The sequence below is a fragment of the Rhineura floridana genome, chromosome 21 (assembly GCF_030035675.1).
Source record: "Rhineura floridana isolate rRhiFlo1 chromosome 21, rRhiFlo1.hap2, whole genome shotgun sequence".
Lineage (NCBI taxonomy): Eukaryota > Metazoa > Chordata > Lepidosauria > Squamata > Rhineuridae > Rhineura > Rhineura floridana.
The window spans coordinates 16,494,229-16,508,349 of NC_084500.1; the positions used below are offsets into that span (position 1 = coordinate 16,494,229).

General features: G+C 46.2%; 1 protein-coding gene across 1 annotated transcript; it reads right to left on the reverse strand.

Annotated features, from left to right (window-relative positions):
- Window positions 1-6,492: 6,492 nt before the first annotated feature.
- Window positions 6,493-12,964, reverse strand: SMG8 (SMG8 nonsense mediated mRNA decay factor). The gene is made up of 4 exons (XM_061605039.1): window positions 10,877-12,964; window positions 10,152-10,297; window positions 8,411-9,286; window positions 6,493-6,992 (listed from the first exon to the last, which is right to left on the reverse strand). The coding sequence occupies exons 1-4, from the start codon at window positions 12,744-12,746 to the stop codon at window positions 6,798-6,800; spliced, it is 3,087 nt and encodes a 1,028-aa protein (XP_061461023.1). The 5' UTR covers window positions 12,747-12,964; the 3' UTR covers window positions 6,493-6,797.
- Window positions 12,965-14,121: the final 1,157 nt, after the last annotated feature.

The window sequence follows — 14,121 nt, forward strand, 5'->3', positions numbered from 1 at the left end:
CTTCACAATGGCTGACTCACTCCCTTTCACTCTTCTCCCATCAGCAGGAAAGGACAAGGAAGGATGTTAGAAGACTCTTCTCAGTAGCTAACACACACCCCTTTCAAACTGATGTGGCTTGTAGGATGCTGAAGACAGGGACCCTGCTGTGACCCTGCTCCCCAAAAGTAAGGGGTGTAAGACCCCCGACAGTCCAGATGACTACACCGCTGGATACAATCCATCATCATCATTATTGTTGTTGTTAAGTTTCCTTACCTGCCCTTCATCAGAAGGTCCCAGGGAGGGTTACAGCAATTTAAAAATTCCGTATGAAAATCTGCTTAAAGCAAATTACAGTCGATAATAGGATGGGTCCTAAAAGATATATCTATATCTGTCTTAGGTGTCAAATTATGATAACATTTTATTTTAAAATGTTACTTTTTAACCACCGTTCATAAAAAGTATAGAATGCTAGTTAATAAATCCCACAGAAAGATAAGGTTTATACTTTTGGACAATGTCATATATGTATATATAAATCCTCAAACTTGCACACCACAAGCTTGTAACCCTCTTTACTGTGTTCATTCATCCTAAATTACCCACACCCCATTTACTAATGCTACATTGCCATCCTGGACTCGTTTGGGAGGAAGGTCTGGCTGGATATAAATTCTGTTGTTGATGATGATTATGATAATAATAATAATAAACATGCCCAACTCTTTCATACCATAGTAATATGGAATAATTGCTAACTAATACATTATATTCTTTGATAAGGACTGAATGAATGAAACAACTTAAATACTAAACAATCTTTTTAAAAAAAAATTGTATCCATTGTTTTGTCCAGGATGCAAAATAGGCTGTAATTTTGGCAACAGAAAATTAACATTTGGAAGGGTTTTTTTAAATGGATCATTTAGGCAAAAGCCTCTGAGAGCATCTACAGTAATTGATGCCATCTCCCTTCCTGTCAACCCTTCCTCAAAACTCATCTATTTATTTATTACCATTAATAATAAATTACACATGTGAGGCGTCCTTCCCTGGCTCTCCCTGTCAGGTTCCTACCTGCTCGTGGTTACTGCCTGTCTCTAGGCACCACCAGGGACTCCACCAGTCCGGACCGCTCTCTCTTATGATTTCTCTCCCCGCTCTAGCACAGATCTCAACAGATCTCCCTGCTAGGCAACCACCAGTAACGTCCCAATACTAGTATTCCCAGAGACTCTGAATACTGGTATTGTTATTCTCTTCACCGCTGCCACCATTTGTTACAGTTCCCCTTCAGCCTTGGTCATTACCTTACCCTCCCTTCTGGTCTGTGAAACCCCAGCCAAGGATCAGGCCTTTGGTAAACCAAATTAAGTATTTATTAAAGATAACAAAGCTAACAAGATTAACAAGATTTCTTCTTAAGGCACATAAGCATATGGTTTTACTCAATACTAATCCGAACTCCACCTCCCTCCTTCTTCACTCTCTCCTGGCAAGCAACTCTCTCAAACCCCACCAAGCAATCCACTCTTTCTCTTCTCCCCCCCCCATTCCACTCTCACTCTTCCTTTTATACATTCAGCCATTTTAAACACTCAGCGAATCATCTCGCATTCTACTGCCCATTCACTCCCCCTCTTTCACTCCACTTACCATTAATCTATTCTATTAAGCTTTTGGCACGACGCCCTAGTTCGCATTGCTGTTGTTAGACTACAGCTCCTGTCAGCCCCAGACGGTATGGCCAACGGTCAGGGATGATGAGAATTGTAGTTCGGCAACATGTGGAGGGCACCATGTGGGATTTTATTTATTTATTTATTTGATTGAACTTTTATACCGCCCATAGCAAACTCTCTGGGCGGTGTACAGAGGGATACCTCTGCTCTGCTTTAACTGACCCGGTAATGAAGCCTAGGCCTTTGTAACTGAAACAACCGTATATGGTTTCCTTCCCCTGTTTCTCCTGTGGTCATATTTTAGATTGTAACCTCCTTGGGGCAGGGACCTTCCCTCTTTAACTATGCAAAGAGCCATGTGCATTGATGCCAGCATATAAATAACTAAACCAAATCAATCAGTCTAATCAAGCGTTTCCAGTGAGGCCAAGGAAATCTGCACCAGTTCCAAAAGACTTCTAATTTCTGCTCCAAATGAAACACTGAGATTCTATAAAGTGCATTTAATTGACAATTATTCTGTAGGAAAGCTGAAGATACTGATCCCAAATTTCATTGTGCTGAGAGAGCCCCCTAGTGGGCCAGCCTGTGCAATTGCAACAGTGGTTTTCTGCTGCAACTTCCACAAGTAAACATCAGATGTGAATCACAGGCATTTTTCCATAGAACAGATTCCTTTTAAAACTGCCCATGCATTTTCAGCCATATCTCAAATACAGGCTGCACAGACTGGGGCCCAAATGTAGCCCTTCAGGCCTCTCAATTTGGCCCTCAGGCCGAGTCACTAGGCTGCACTCCGTCCCTAAGTCATGCCCCCTCTCTGCAGGCCTCATCCCTCCCTGTTCCAGTTCTGTGCCCTTCATTGAGTTTTTGCCAGAGCTGAATGGGTCCTTCAACTGTGACAACGCCTCTTGTTTGCCTGCTTGGAGAGGTGTTTGTGCAGGAATCTTTGAACCTTTCATTGCTGTCTACCACCATAACTGTTCACACTACTGCTAAAGACAGGGTGAAGGAGGAGAGTTTGCACTGCATCAGAGCCAAACTACAGAACACTGTTCTTTCTTTCTTTCTTTTTTGATTTATATCCCGCCCTTCCTCCCAGCAGGAGCCTTCAACCTTGCATTTCCAGATGTTAGACAATTCCCATCAACCCCAACCAACTTAGCCAATGGCTAAGGATGATTGGAGTTGTAGTCCAACAGTATCTGGGGACCCAAGGTTGAAGAACAGTGCTGTAAGAACTTAGGAAACAGTCTCATATTCCCTCTATCAAACCATTGGCTCATGTAGCTCACTACTGTCTACACTGACTGGCAGCAGATCCCCAGGGTTTCATACAGCCCTACCTAGAGATGATGGGGATTGAACCTGGGTATGCATAGCATGTGTTGCACCACTGAGCTACAGCCCTTCCCTTATCCCAGGGGTGGAGAACCACTTTCAGCTAGAGGGGTGGATCCAAAGATGGACAACCTTGCAACCTTGACAGATGGGCAGGGCATCAAGCACAGGAAAACAGAACAGCAGGGTGAGGAATATTCCTTTGCAGCTGTGACTTTACCTGTCCTGTGCCTAATTTCATTTCATGGCACCTCGTCATTTATGCTGAATAAACCTCATCCTGGTCACCAGGCAGGCAGGTTAGGACATTTTTTTAAACTGCCAAATTAGTCCCATAACTCTCATCTCCAACCACAGCCTAGTCCCTGTCTTACAGAGAGGATCTATACATAATGGCAAGAGAGAAGGGGAAAAAGGATGCCTTAATTTGAGCAACGAATGGATCCAAAATGTCTTTTAAGACTTCTCCTTTAAAGGTCAGGATTCAAGGCCAGGAATGTCCACAGAGTGAATAAAAACAACAGGATATCTGACCGGGGTTAAGAGCATTCCTCCCAATTAATCACTTCTGAGTAATTGTAGCTGGCTATCTCACATCTGGAGTTAGACGGAAGGTCAAAGTGCCCCGCTTTACAAACCTGGTTTATTGTTGCAACACTTTTAAGAGAATCACTGATGTTTAAAAACTTTACCGTTAACATCTGCTTTTTAAAAAAGTTATCTATAGAAAATATCTATTTTCTCACGATCAGTGTTTTTTCTTCTTGCCCATTTCCCCTTTTTGTCAAGCAAGGGAGGAGGAGTTGCCAGGATTAAAGTTGAATTACCTCTTATTGAAGATGGACATGACATCACTTATCCATGCTTCAGTGCAATCCCCTAGCTGTCTACTCAAAAGTAAGTTTTATTGAAGTCAATGGGGTTTATTCCCAGCTAAATGGATTAGAAGACTGCAGCCTTAATTCCTTCCAGGATAGACTACTGCAGCACTCTAAGGCTGCCTTTAAACAGTTTGGAAATGTCATTTGGTCCAAAGTGAGGTGTCCAGACATACCAGGAGACTGATGACTGGAGATCATTCCAGACTTGTGCCAGCTCCATTTCTTACCCCCAGGGACCATTTGCTCCCATATTAACCTGCTCACATTTTAAGATCTACTTCAGAGAACCAGTTCTCAGTACCATCATGAGTGATCAAGTGACTAAACACAAGAGACAGGGCCTTCTCAGTAGTGGTGCCAAAGCTTTGGAATACCCTCCTTGTGGCAATTTGCCTGGCTCCATCCCTGTCATTTTTCAGAAAGAAATTGAAAAGGTTTTTTATTCAAAATAGGCATTTAACATCTGGTTCTCTGTTGTTTTAACTGTTTCCTTTTATAGCTGGTTGTGTTTAATCTTTTTTAACATTGTATATTTATTCTTTAATGTATTATGGTCCCCAATTTTTTGTAAGCATCTCTGAGTACTTATTGATAAAAGATTGTGATATAATCATCATCATCTTCTTCATCATCATCATTTTAGTAGTAGTAAGCATTTTCTTTAATGCAGCACTGTTTAGTTGTTTTTCAGATAATCTGAAAAATACTAAAAACCACTTTGGGATGCCTCAGAAAAGCAATTCATAAATGAAATAATAATCTCTCTTATATCACCACTCCCTCTAATATCAAACTTGATACTCCTTTGCCAGGGTAACCAACGGGGTGCCCTTCTTATGTTGCTGAAATGTGGCTCCCATCAGCCTCAGCCAGCATGGCCAATGGTCAGAGATTGTTTATAAAAAAAATTATTACAATATAATTAAAAATCTATAAGTGGTTTACATAGAAAACAATGAAAATGCAAAAAAATACTTCAATACAGCTTCCTAAAAACTAAGTAAAAGAGCAAAACTAAACATCATGGATAAAACTGAGCAGTGTACAAACTAAAGAATTAAAATTTAAGAGTAAATGTTCAAAAAAAGCTTGGGTAAACATGTTTTTAAGAGGCATTTAAAAGACTGTCTGGCTGTGTACATATTACTAGCTTAAAAGGCAACTAGGCAGTTTTTCTCAATTTGGATCGAGGCTGGTTTGGGGAAAAACTCTCCCGATATGAACCTACCCGCTCACTACATTCAACATCAAAGGCCCTCCTCCGAGTCCCGACCCACAGAGAGGCTCGGAGGGTTGTAACAAGATCCAGGGCCTTTTCAGTAGTGGCCCCCGAATTATGGAACAGTCTCCCCGATGAGGAACGCCTGGCGCCTACACTTTTATCTTTTCGGCGCCAGATTAAAACCTTTTTATTTTCCCAGGCATTTTAACTTAATTTATTTTTTAGCTTTCAATTTATACCAGGCTGTTTTACTGTTTAATATGTATGCTTTTTACTGACCTTTGTAATTTTATTGTATTTTACTCTATGTTGTGCACCGCCCTGAGAGCCTTTTGGCTGTGGGCGATATAGAAATCGAAATAAATAAATAAATAAATAAAAACGCATCCAAATTTCATACAAAATAGATACAGGATAGATACAGAGTAGACCTGGATTGTGGATAACGTCATGTGTACACCACTTCCCAAACCAGCAGTGGAGAGCGCACTGGAGTAAACGGGGAAAGTATATGCAGCCTGTCTCCACCTCACAAATTACCGGTGAGAGGGGATCGCCGAACTTGGTGCTATCACCAGGAAGGCCAGCTTTCGCGTGGCCACCAAGGGCCAATCCCTTAGTCGTGGAATGATGGGTGTTGCAGTCAACATCTGGAGGGTGCCACGATGGCTACCAATGCCAACATAAATAGAGTCAAAGTAGGGGCCACTGAGAAACTACAGGAACGTATCAGCATGCCTGGGAGAAACCCAAAAGTTTGCAGAAGTACATGTTTTAAAAAACACACCAGTAGGAGACAACATCCTCAGAACATACACATGAGGATTGAGCATGCACAGTGGTCATCAAGTCACCTGAATCTCACGTGGAAATGAAAAATAAAATACTGTGGTGTACACAGAAGAAGAAACCAGCCTCCTTGAGCCCTTTACAAACAAGCAGGATCCCAGATAAAGGCATGGTAAACTGGGAAGTTGTCACCCTAAACAAATGCATTTCTGTTAGGGGGCAGTGATGTGGGGTGGGGAAAAATTGAGTCCTTTTATTTTTCTGCAGAAAAACCTCAATTTCAAAGGGTTGTCAACTCAGACACGTTAATCATGTTCACTGATTTCAGTGGGTCTATTCCAAGTATGAATAATGTTGGATACAACCCAAAGATTCAATTTTGTTTACTGAATATAAAAAAAAGAAGTTAAATTAGATCACTCTTCAGCTCAGATTTTTTTTCATGCAAACTACATTTTCAGATGCAAATTATCCTATGCAAAAAAAATGTCCAATTCACTTTTTGGAAAAATCCACATCATTGTTGGGAGGGCGAGGATATACTGCAATATTTTCTTGCAGTCACTATACAACTAATATAGAACAGTACTGATTTAACAATAGAGAAGCGTTTTATGTTTTATTTTTCTCCTTTATCATCTCAATCCACAGACCTCTGCAAGCCAAAACTTAATTTGGCTCCAGCATTAATATGTCCCCCCTTCCAGTGTCTTCAATAAGACTTGGCCTGTACATATAGTTTCAGCCCCAGGGTCTTTAAGTGCATTGGCTTAACAAAATCAAAACAGTGATTGCTGTATAATTCCAGCTGTGGGTAATCAAAATCCATCATTTAGACTGGAGGGCAGGAGGAAAAATGAATTCCAAAGCCAATAATCTTGTGCAGTCCAGTAAGTCTTATTGTATCACTGCTTTCAGTATTCCTCGGAGCACCTTGTGACTCATCAACTGCTGGTTTTCTTTTGGAGGGAAAGAGGGCCCACGTTCTGTCACGTAGGCATAAGGAAATCGGAGGACCCATAGTCCATCAGAAGGAAGAGTTATCTCTTGTTTCTCTGGATAAAACACTGGGCGAGGGGGCCCTGGCTGAACCTGAGGAGGAAGCAAAGAAGCATAAAATGATTTCCAGACAGGTCGCTGTAAGAAATATAACAGAGAGTCCCTTAAAGGCAAACATATTTAATATGTCATAAGCCAGCAGTGGGGGGGGGGATTTCATCGTCCCTCCCAGTCCCTTTTCCTTTTGTGCCATGTCTCTTAGATTGTTAGCCCAAGGGCAGGGACAGCCTTTGCACTGATATTTGTAAGCTCCTCTGGGAGCTTTTTACAGTTGAAAAACAGGATAAAAACACTAATAACGATAATAATAATGACCATCATCATCATCTTGCATCTCTTAGGACCATGGGTTTCAGACTATCTTCCAGGAACCCATTCCACTGAAGACAAGAGGGAATGTAGCTCAGTGGCATAGTACATCCTTTGCATGCAGAAGATCCTTGGTTCACTCTTTGGCATTTCCAGTTAAAAGGACTGAGTAGCATGTTTTCGGAAAGACCTTTCTCTGCTGGAAACCTTGGATAACTGCTGCCAGTTAGAGCAGACACTATTGGGTGAGATGGACAAAGAGTCTGAGTTCCCATGTTCCTTGCAGACATCTACAATGGAACGCCTGCATGAAATCCCAGCATATTGCGGAAGATTCTGAGGAGCACTGGCTAGCCCTACAGGAACTCACTGTTGCCTCATGTGATGTGGGCATGCAAATCAGACACAGTCCGTCGCCATTGTGTTGTAACAGCTCAAGAGTGTCCCAACCAGGAACCAGAAAAGCTCAGGTTCAAATCTCTGCCTGTCTATCAAACCTCCTGGACCAGTGACCAAATCTCAGCCTAACCTACCTCACGTGAGGATAAAAATTGCAGGGGGAAAATATGAACATAGCTTTGGGCACCTTGGAAGAGAGGAAGGATATAAAGGTAAGTAATAAATTTTGTACAGACCTAGCGCTGTCCTGCAGCTGCAGATTACCACTGCTGATCATCACATTGAGGAACCCCAAGGTATAACAGTTTGAAATATCAATACATTTCTGTCTAACATCAGTTGCTTCAGATATCTTATAAAGACCTATCTTTTTTCCAGGCTTTTCTGGACCCACAAGAGCAGACCCTGTTTTTATATGCCTTTAGCCTACTGTTTTACTGGTTTAAGTTGTAGTTTTGTTTTAATGATACTGTTCACTGTCTTTTATGTTGTACACCTCTTAAGAGTTTTTTTTTAAAGATTAAGCGGCTTATAAATGCTTTAAATAAATACATAAACAAACACCATCCATTTTGCAAGGGACAGGGAAACCGGTGGCCTCCCAGTGATTGTTGGGACTACAGCTCCCACTGTCCTTGCCCGTTGACCATGCTTGCTTGGGCTGATGGGAGCTGAAGTCCAGCAACATCTGGGGGACCGCAGAGTCCCCATCCCTGCCATGCCTGTGGCATCAGTATTATCACCTGTGGCATCAGTATTATCTGGAGTGGAGCGTCGGGTACCACCACAAAGAGTCTCATCAGCTGAGCGTAGTGCGGCTTCAGCCCCCGCCCCGGGTTTGACGACAGGATGTACAGGGGCATATCAGAATTGAGAGCTTTGAGAGCTGATTCCTTTGGCCCCCCGCCCATCACCTTCATGACCTTCTCGGGCCCCGAGCACATGAACCTCCGGCCACGGGCATCCTCGTACTCGAACCCCACAAAGGCACGGGCCACGTCATCCCGCCGCCTCCCTCTCCCCATGACCACCGCGCTTCTTTTCCCAGGAACAGCTTTGTTCGGAGCTGGCCAGGAACTGGTGTCCAGCTCCCCCTCCTCTTCCGTCCGTGTCCTGACGACGATGTCCCAAGGCATCAAGTAGTTTGTTCCCAGGATGAAGCCCTGTTGATCTAAGCCAGTGTGGAAGTTGTAAGTCTTGGCAGGGCCAAGTTTCACCAGCGACCAGCTGGAAAATTTGGGCAAAAGGCCCTTTGGGCAATTTGAATGAAGCATCCCAGGCAGATACTCCACCGTTGAGGCCTGGCGGTCAACCAAGCTTGTCCTTTTCTCCCCTTTGGATTCGGCTGCCTGCCCGTGAGCCTCCGCGTTGTTACCTCCGCCCTGGGGATCGGCAGGGTAAGTACCCAGGCTGTCTGTGGACTGACCCAGACTGAGAGCCAAACTCAGGCTGGTGCTCTCCCCCTGCGTGTGCGGCTCTTTCTCCTTCAGTTTTTCAGCTTCCGCTTCCGGAGGGCTGGGCGACGTCTCGTTTTTAGCCGGCGCCGGATCCAGCGTGCTCGGCTGAAACACGGGGAAGTTGATATGGTCTAGTTTCCCACAACATTTCTCTTCCAGCAGCTGGGGGAGGGGAAATCAAAGACATAGCAATGATAAGGTTTGCGAGCGACAGAGCAATAGAGCCGGGAAGGAGAACCTGGTTGTAATTATGTCTTTTGTTGCAATGGACATGTACTTTTTAAAATAATGTTATTTGTTATTTAATTTTGTAAATTGTATTGTTTTATGGATGTATTTCTGTATTTGTGTTTTTCTTATAAGCCGCCTTGAGGGCCTTTTGGCCATAAGGTGGGGTATAAATAAATAATAATAATCTTTTCCAGCGTGAGGGCCACGTTTCCTCATGGGCAACCTTCTGGGGGTCACATAACATTGGGGTGCAGGCCAGAGGGAGAGGCCTGGAGGGCTGCATTTGGCCCCCAGGGCCCAAGGTTCCTCACCTCTGCAACAGGAGCAAGCTGTGTTAAACCCAAAGGCCTACAAGCTGGTATAAACAAAGGCTGTGTAAGGATTGTATTGCCACCCTGCCTCCTGGATAGCAAGGGGAAGATTTCCCCTGCCCCATCTTGACTTACAACAGGGGTAGGCAATCTACCACACCAGGCCTAACATTATGCGCAAACCCCAGCCCACTTACAGAAAGGGTCTGCCAGCAATCAGTTTAGACCTTTGGCAGCTTGGCCCTTTCTTTGCAGCTTGTTGGGTGAGTAGGAAGTGGGGAAAGTGGGTGGCAGAAGGAGCAGGGAAAGGAGGCGGCCTGCCCACTTTTGGCCCTGGTTCCACCAACCACCAGCATGCAGCCCCTGACAGATTGCTCCCAAAGGAATGTGGCCCTCAAGAGAAAAAAAAGCCCTGCATGAGAACAATAGTCTTCCATCATCCATCCATCTGGTGTATTCCAACATGAATTCAACAATTGAATTACCTGATAGAAATCGTAATTTGCTGCTTTGATGTCAAAGGGGTCATCCCGGGGTGCTTGTTTCCTCCCACAATTGCAGGTGCCAGTGGAGCGAGCCCTGCTGTTGTGATACAACACAGGTGGGTTCCTATCCGGTTCAGGCTTTTCCCCTAAAAAGAGAACCCCAGCATGAAAACTTCCATCAGTTTTACCCTTTTTGAAGAGGTGTGGGTTAATTTACTGCTTTGCTGAAGCTTTGGACACAGAATTCGCCAACCTAAGAATTGTAACTCTTTTTTTAAACTCTACTTTTAAGAAATGACAACTTCCTAGTCCCTAGTGAAAACAAGTGACAGCAGCCCAACAAACCATGTATTTTGGAAGTGGACAAGCCCCTTTTTTCCAGGGAAGCATTGTTATCCCAAATGTTTTATATCTACTTTAAAAGCAGATAGGGCAGATTAAAGATCCCAGTTCCAAAAAGATGCAACAGGCTGGAAGTTTTACCTTCTAATTAGGCCCACAACTGCTCTGGAAACAGAACATTTAGCAGGAAAAGGCTGGATGTTATTGTGAAGGACAACATGGACTAGAAACTTAAGAGAGATTTTCAAAGTTTGCCTAACGTGAATCCAACTGATCCCAGTGCCCCCCCCCCAAAAAGCAAGGTGCATACAAATATAAAATTGGGAGAGAAGGATGGTGCAGTCCTCCCCCAAACTTCTAAACCCAAAGCGACTTGAACTTACCGGGCTTTGGGAGCAAGTGAAATTTATGCACACAGTGCTGGTCGGTCAAGCTCCTCTCTTCGCACAGTTGGTGTCCATTGCTCCAGAACTTGTAGCAGTCCTCATGCAGCTGCAGGGCGTACTTGTGAAAGGCCGGTCCCCGGGCGTGCTGGCTGTACACCCGCAAGGCCTGGGCCAGCTGGTTCTTGTGGACAGTCATGGTATAGTTGTGGGGCAGGTTGGACTGGTAGGCGCTGTGGGCCATCGGAAGGGCCTTCTGGCAGCGGTTCTCCGAAAACTTGGTGTCTATGTCCAAGTAGCCTTCCAGAACCTTGATGCTCCCCATGATCTTGGAAGTCAGCTCCCCAATGGCCGAAGAAGGATCGCTGTCCTTGCCTTCAATAGCCACCTCATACAGTTTCAGGGCAGTGGCCACCCACTTCTGGTATGTGGGCAGCTCGAAGTGGGAAGGCTGTGGGTTCCTCCCCACGCTGTCGTCAAAGCCCTTCTTGCCAAGGACCAGTTCCACGTGCTGGAACAGGAACTCCTTCAAGGTGCAGTCCACCAGTTGTCCGGAGGAGCTGGAGCTGCTACTCTCCACGTGGAAAGACAACTGCTGTCTCCCATGCCGCATCGATTGGTACCTCCTGGGCCCAGCCAAGGTGGGCATCAATGAGGCCTCAGTCTCCCGGGTGGTGCAGTTGCTCCGCAGCTGGTCCAGCAACACGGCGATGGGGTCGTCTCCTTCTTGCGCCCCACCGGCCACAATGTAGACAAAGGCCTGGTTGGCTGGGACAGTGAAGAGGCAGTTGATGCTCTGGTTGGTCAACACTCGGCTCTTGCGGAAGATGCGGTAGATCTGATCCTCCAAGGCATGCTGGAGCCGCCGCTTGGGAGAGTGTTTCTTTGTGGGGGGCTTGTCCAGGTGCCCACAGAGGTCCTGCCCCCTGCCCGGCATGGGATCCACCTTCAGGGTTCCATTGAGCTGGAACAGGAAGAGGAGGCGCGGCGGGCAAGGCCGACAGTTGAGCTTCCAGTCCTTGCCAACAGGGCAGTCCTTGATGGCGGCCTTCAGGGAGGGTAGCACCTTCTGCCGCAAGCCGTCCAGGGCCCGGAAGACCCGGTCGTAGGTGATGTCGAAGGAGCAGGTTGGGTGCACCATCAGCAAGATGTGGCAGACGGAGAAAAGGTAGAGGAGGCTGAGGCAGTGGAGTTTCTCCTGGTGCTTCCAGAACTCGTGGGCTTCAGCATGGGGCAGCGGGGAGGCCCCCTGGCCCAGGTGGGCCCCCAAGCGGCCGGGCCCTCGGGCCTCCCCTATGGCTTCCAGGTCCTTGCATGCCTGCAGGAGCTGGTGGCTGTCGCAGATGGACGTGAGCACGAGGTACAGGACTTTGCAATCCTGGCTGTAATAGGCTTGCAGGAGGTTGTAGTCGCCCTGCGAAAAGGAGGAAGAAGAGGAGGAAGAGGAAGAGGAGAAGGAAGAAGCAGAAGGAGAAACAGTTCTCGGCTCTGTGCTGCCGCCGCCGCCGCCTCCTCCGCCTCCACCACCACTACCACCGGCAGAGGATCTGGCTTCACCGTCGCGCTGGAAGAGGGGGAAGACTTGCCTGTCGCACACCGTGTTCACCAGGGCCGCCTTCTCCGAGCTGAGCTGCAAGGCGGTCTTGCCGAAGATACCCACCACGCAGACCTCCTCTTCCTCCCCCGGGTTAACAACCCCGGGTGCCATGCTGCTGCAGCTGCTGCTGCTACTGCTGGGAGTGCCGGTGGCGGCCGGGGTCGCGGCGGCCGGGGTCGCGGCAGCACTGCTGGCGCCGCTGTCCCCCTCGGCCCCCGCCAGCAGCAATTCATGCAAGCCCACGGGGCCTTGCACCGCCGTCGCGCCCACCATCCTCGCCTTTCGCACCGGGCGGCCACGAGCCTTTCTCTTGCTTTTTGCACGTCGCTCCGCAGCCGCCCCGGGCTTGGAAGCACGAAGGAAGCGACCGCGCAGGCGCGGCGGGATGCGGAACCGGGGGAGGGAAGAACGCGACGTGCGACTTCGCAGCAGGAGCCAATAAGTTTCAGCGGCTGGAACGAGACGGCCTTTGGCCTTTTGCAATGCTAGAGGTAGGAAAAGGGAAGAGTGGAATTTGATTGCCTTCTGCGGTTCTAGAGATAGAAAAATTGAAGAGCGGAATTTATATTGTCTAGCAGAAGGGAAAAGTGGGATTTAAACTGCCTTTTGCGATCCTAGAGGTAAGAAAAGTCAAGAGTGGATTTCTGATTGCCTTGTGCGATCGTTGTTGTTGTTTGTTGTTGTTGCTTTGTGCCTTCAAGTCGATCACGACTTATGGCGACCCTTATGAATTAGCGACCTCCAATAGCATCTGCCATAAACCACCCTGTTCAGATCTTGTAAGTTCAGGTCTGTGGCTTCCCAGAGCTTGGAAAAGTTACTTTTTTTGAACTACAACTCCCATCAGCCCTAGCCAGCAGAGCCACTGGATTGGGCTGATGGGAGTTGTAGTTCAAAAAAAGTAATTTTTGGAGTCAACCCACCTATTGTTTGTCCTTCCTCTTTTTCTACTCCCTCCTGTTCTTGTTTAATCATTCAGACCATGGTATTCCCAATCTCTATGTATGGATGTGAAAGTTGGACAGTGAAAAAAGCAGGTAAGAGAAAAATCAACTCATTTGAAATGTGGTGTTGGAGGAGAGCTTTGCGCATACCATGAACCACGAGAAAGCAAAATAATTAACAAATTAAACCAGAACTATCGCTAGAAGCTAAAATGACAAAACTGAGGTTATCATACTTTGGACACATAATGAGAAGACATTCTTCACTAGAAAAGACAAGAATTCTGGGGAAAACACGAGGAGTAGAAAAAGAGGAAGGCCAAACAAGAGATGGACTGATTCCATAAAGGAAGCCACAGATCTGAACTTAAAAGATGTGAACAGGGTGGTTTATAACAGATGCTATTGGGGGTCGCTGATTCATAGGGTCACCATAAGTCATGATCAACTTGAAGGCATATAACAACATTTTTTGGAAATGCTCCCCCCAACCTACATATGCCCCTTGGCTGGGCACACCCCATCTGTTGAGAAACAGTGAGTTGGTGGATCTTGGGGTTCTACCTGAAAAACTAGATCCCCAAAGTCTACCCACCTCTGATGTAAGCCACATTCCATTTCCCACAATTTCAATTTTTTATAGCACATTGGAAGCTGCCTTATACAGAGTCAGACCACACATTGCTCCATCTAACTTAGTATTG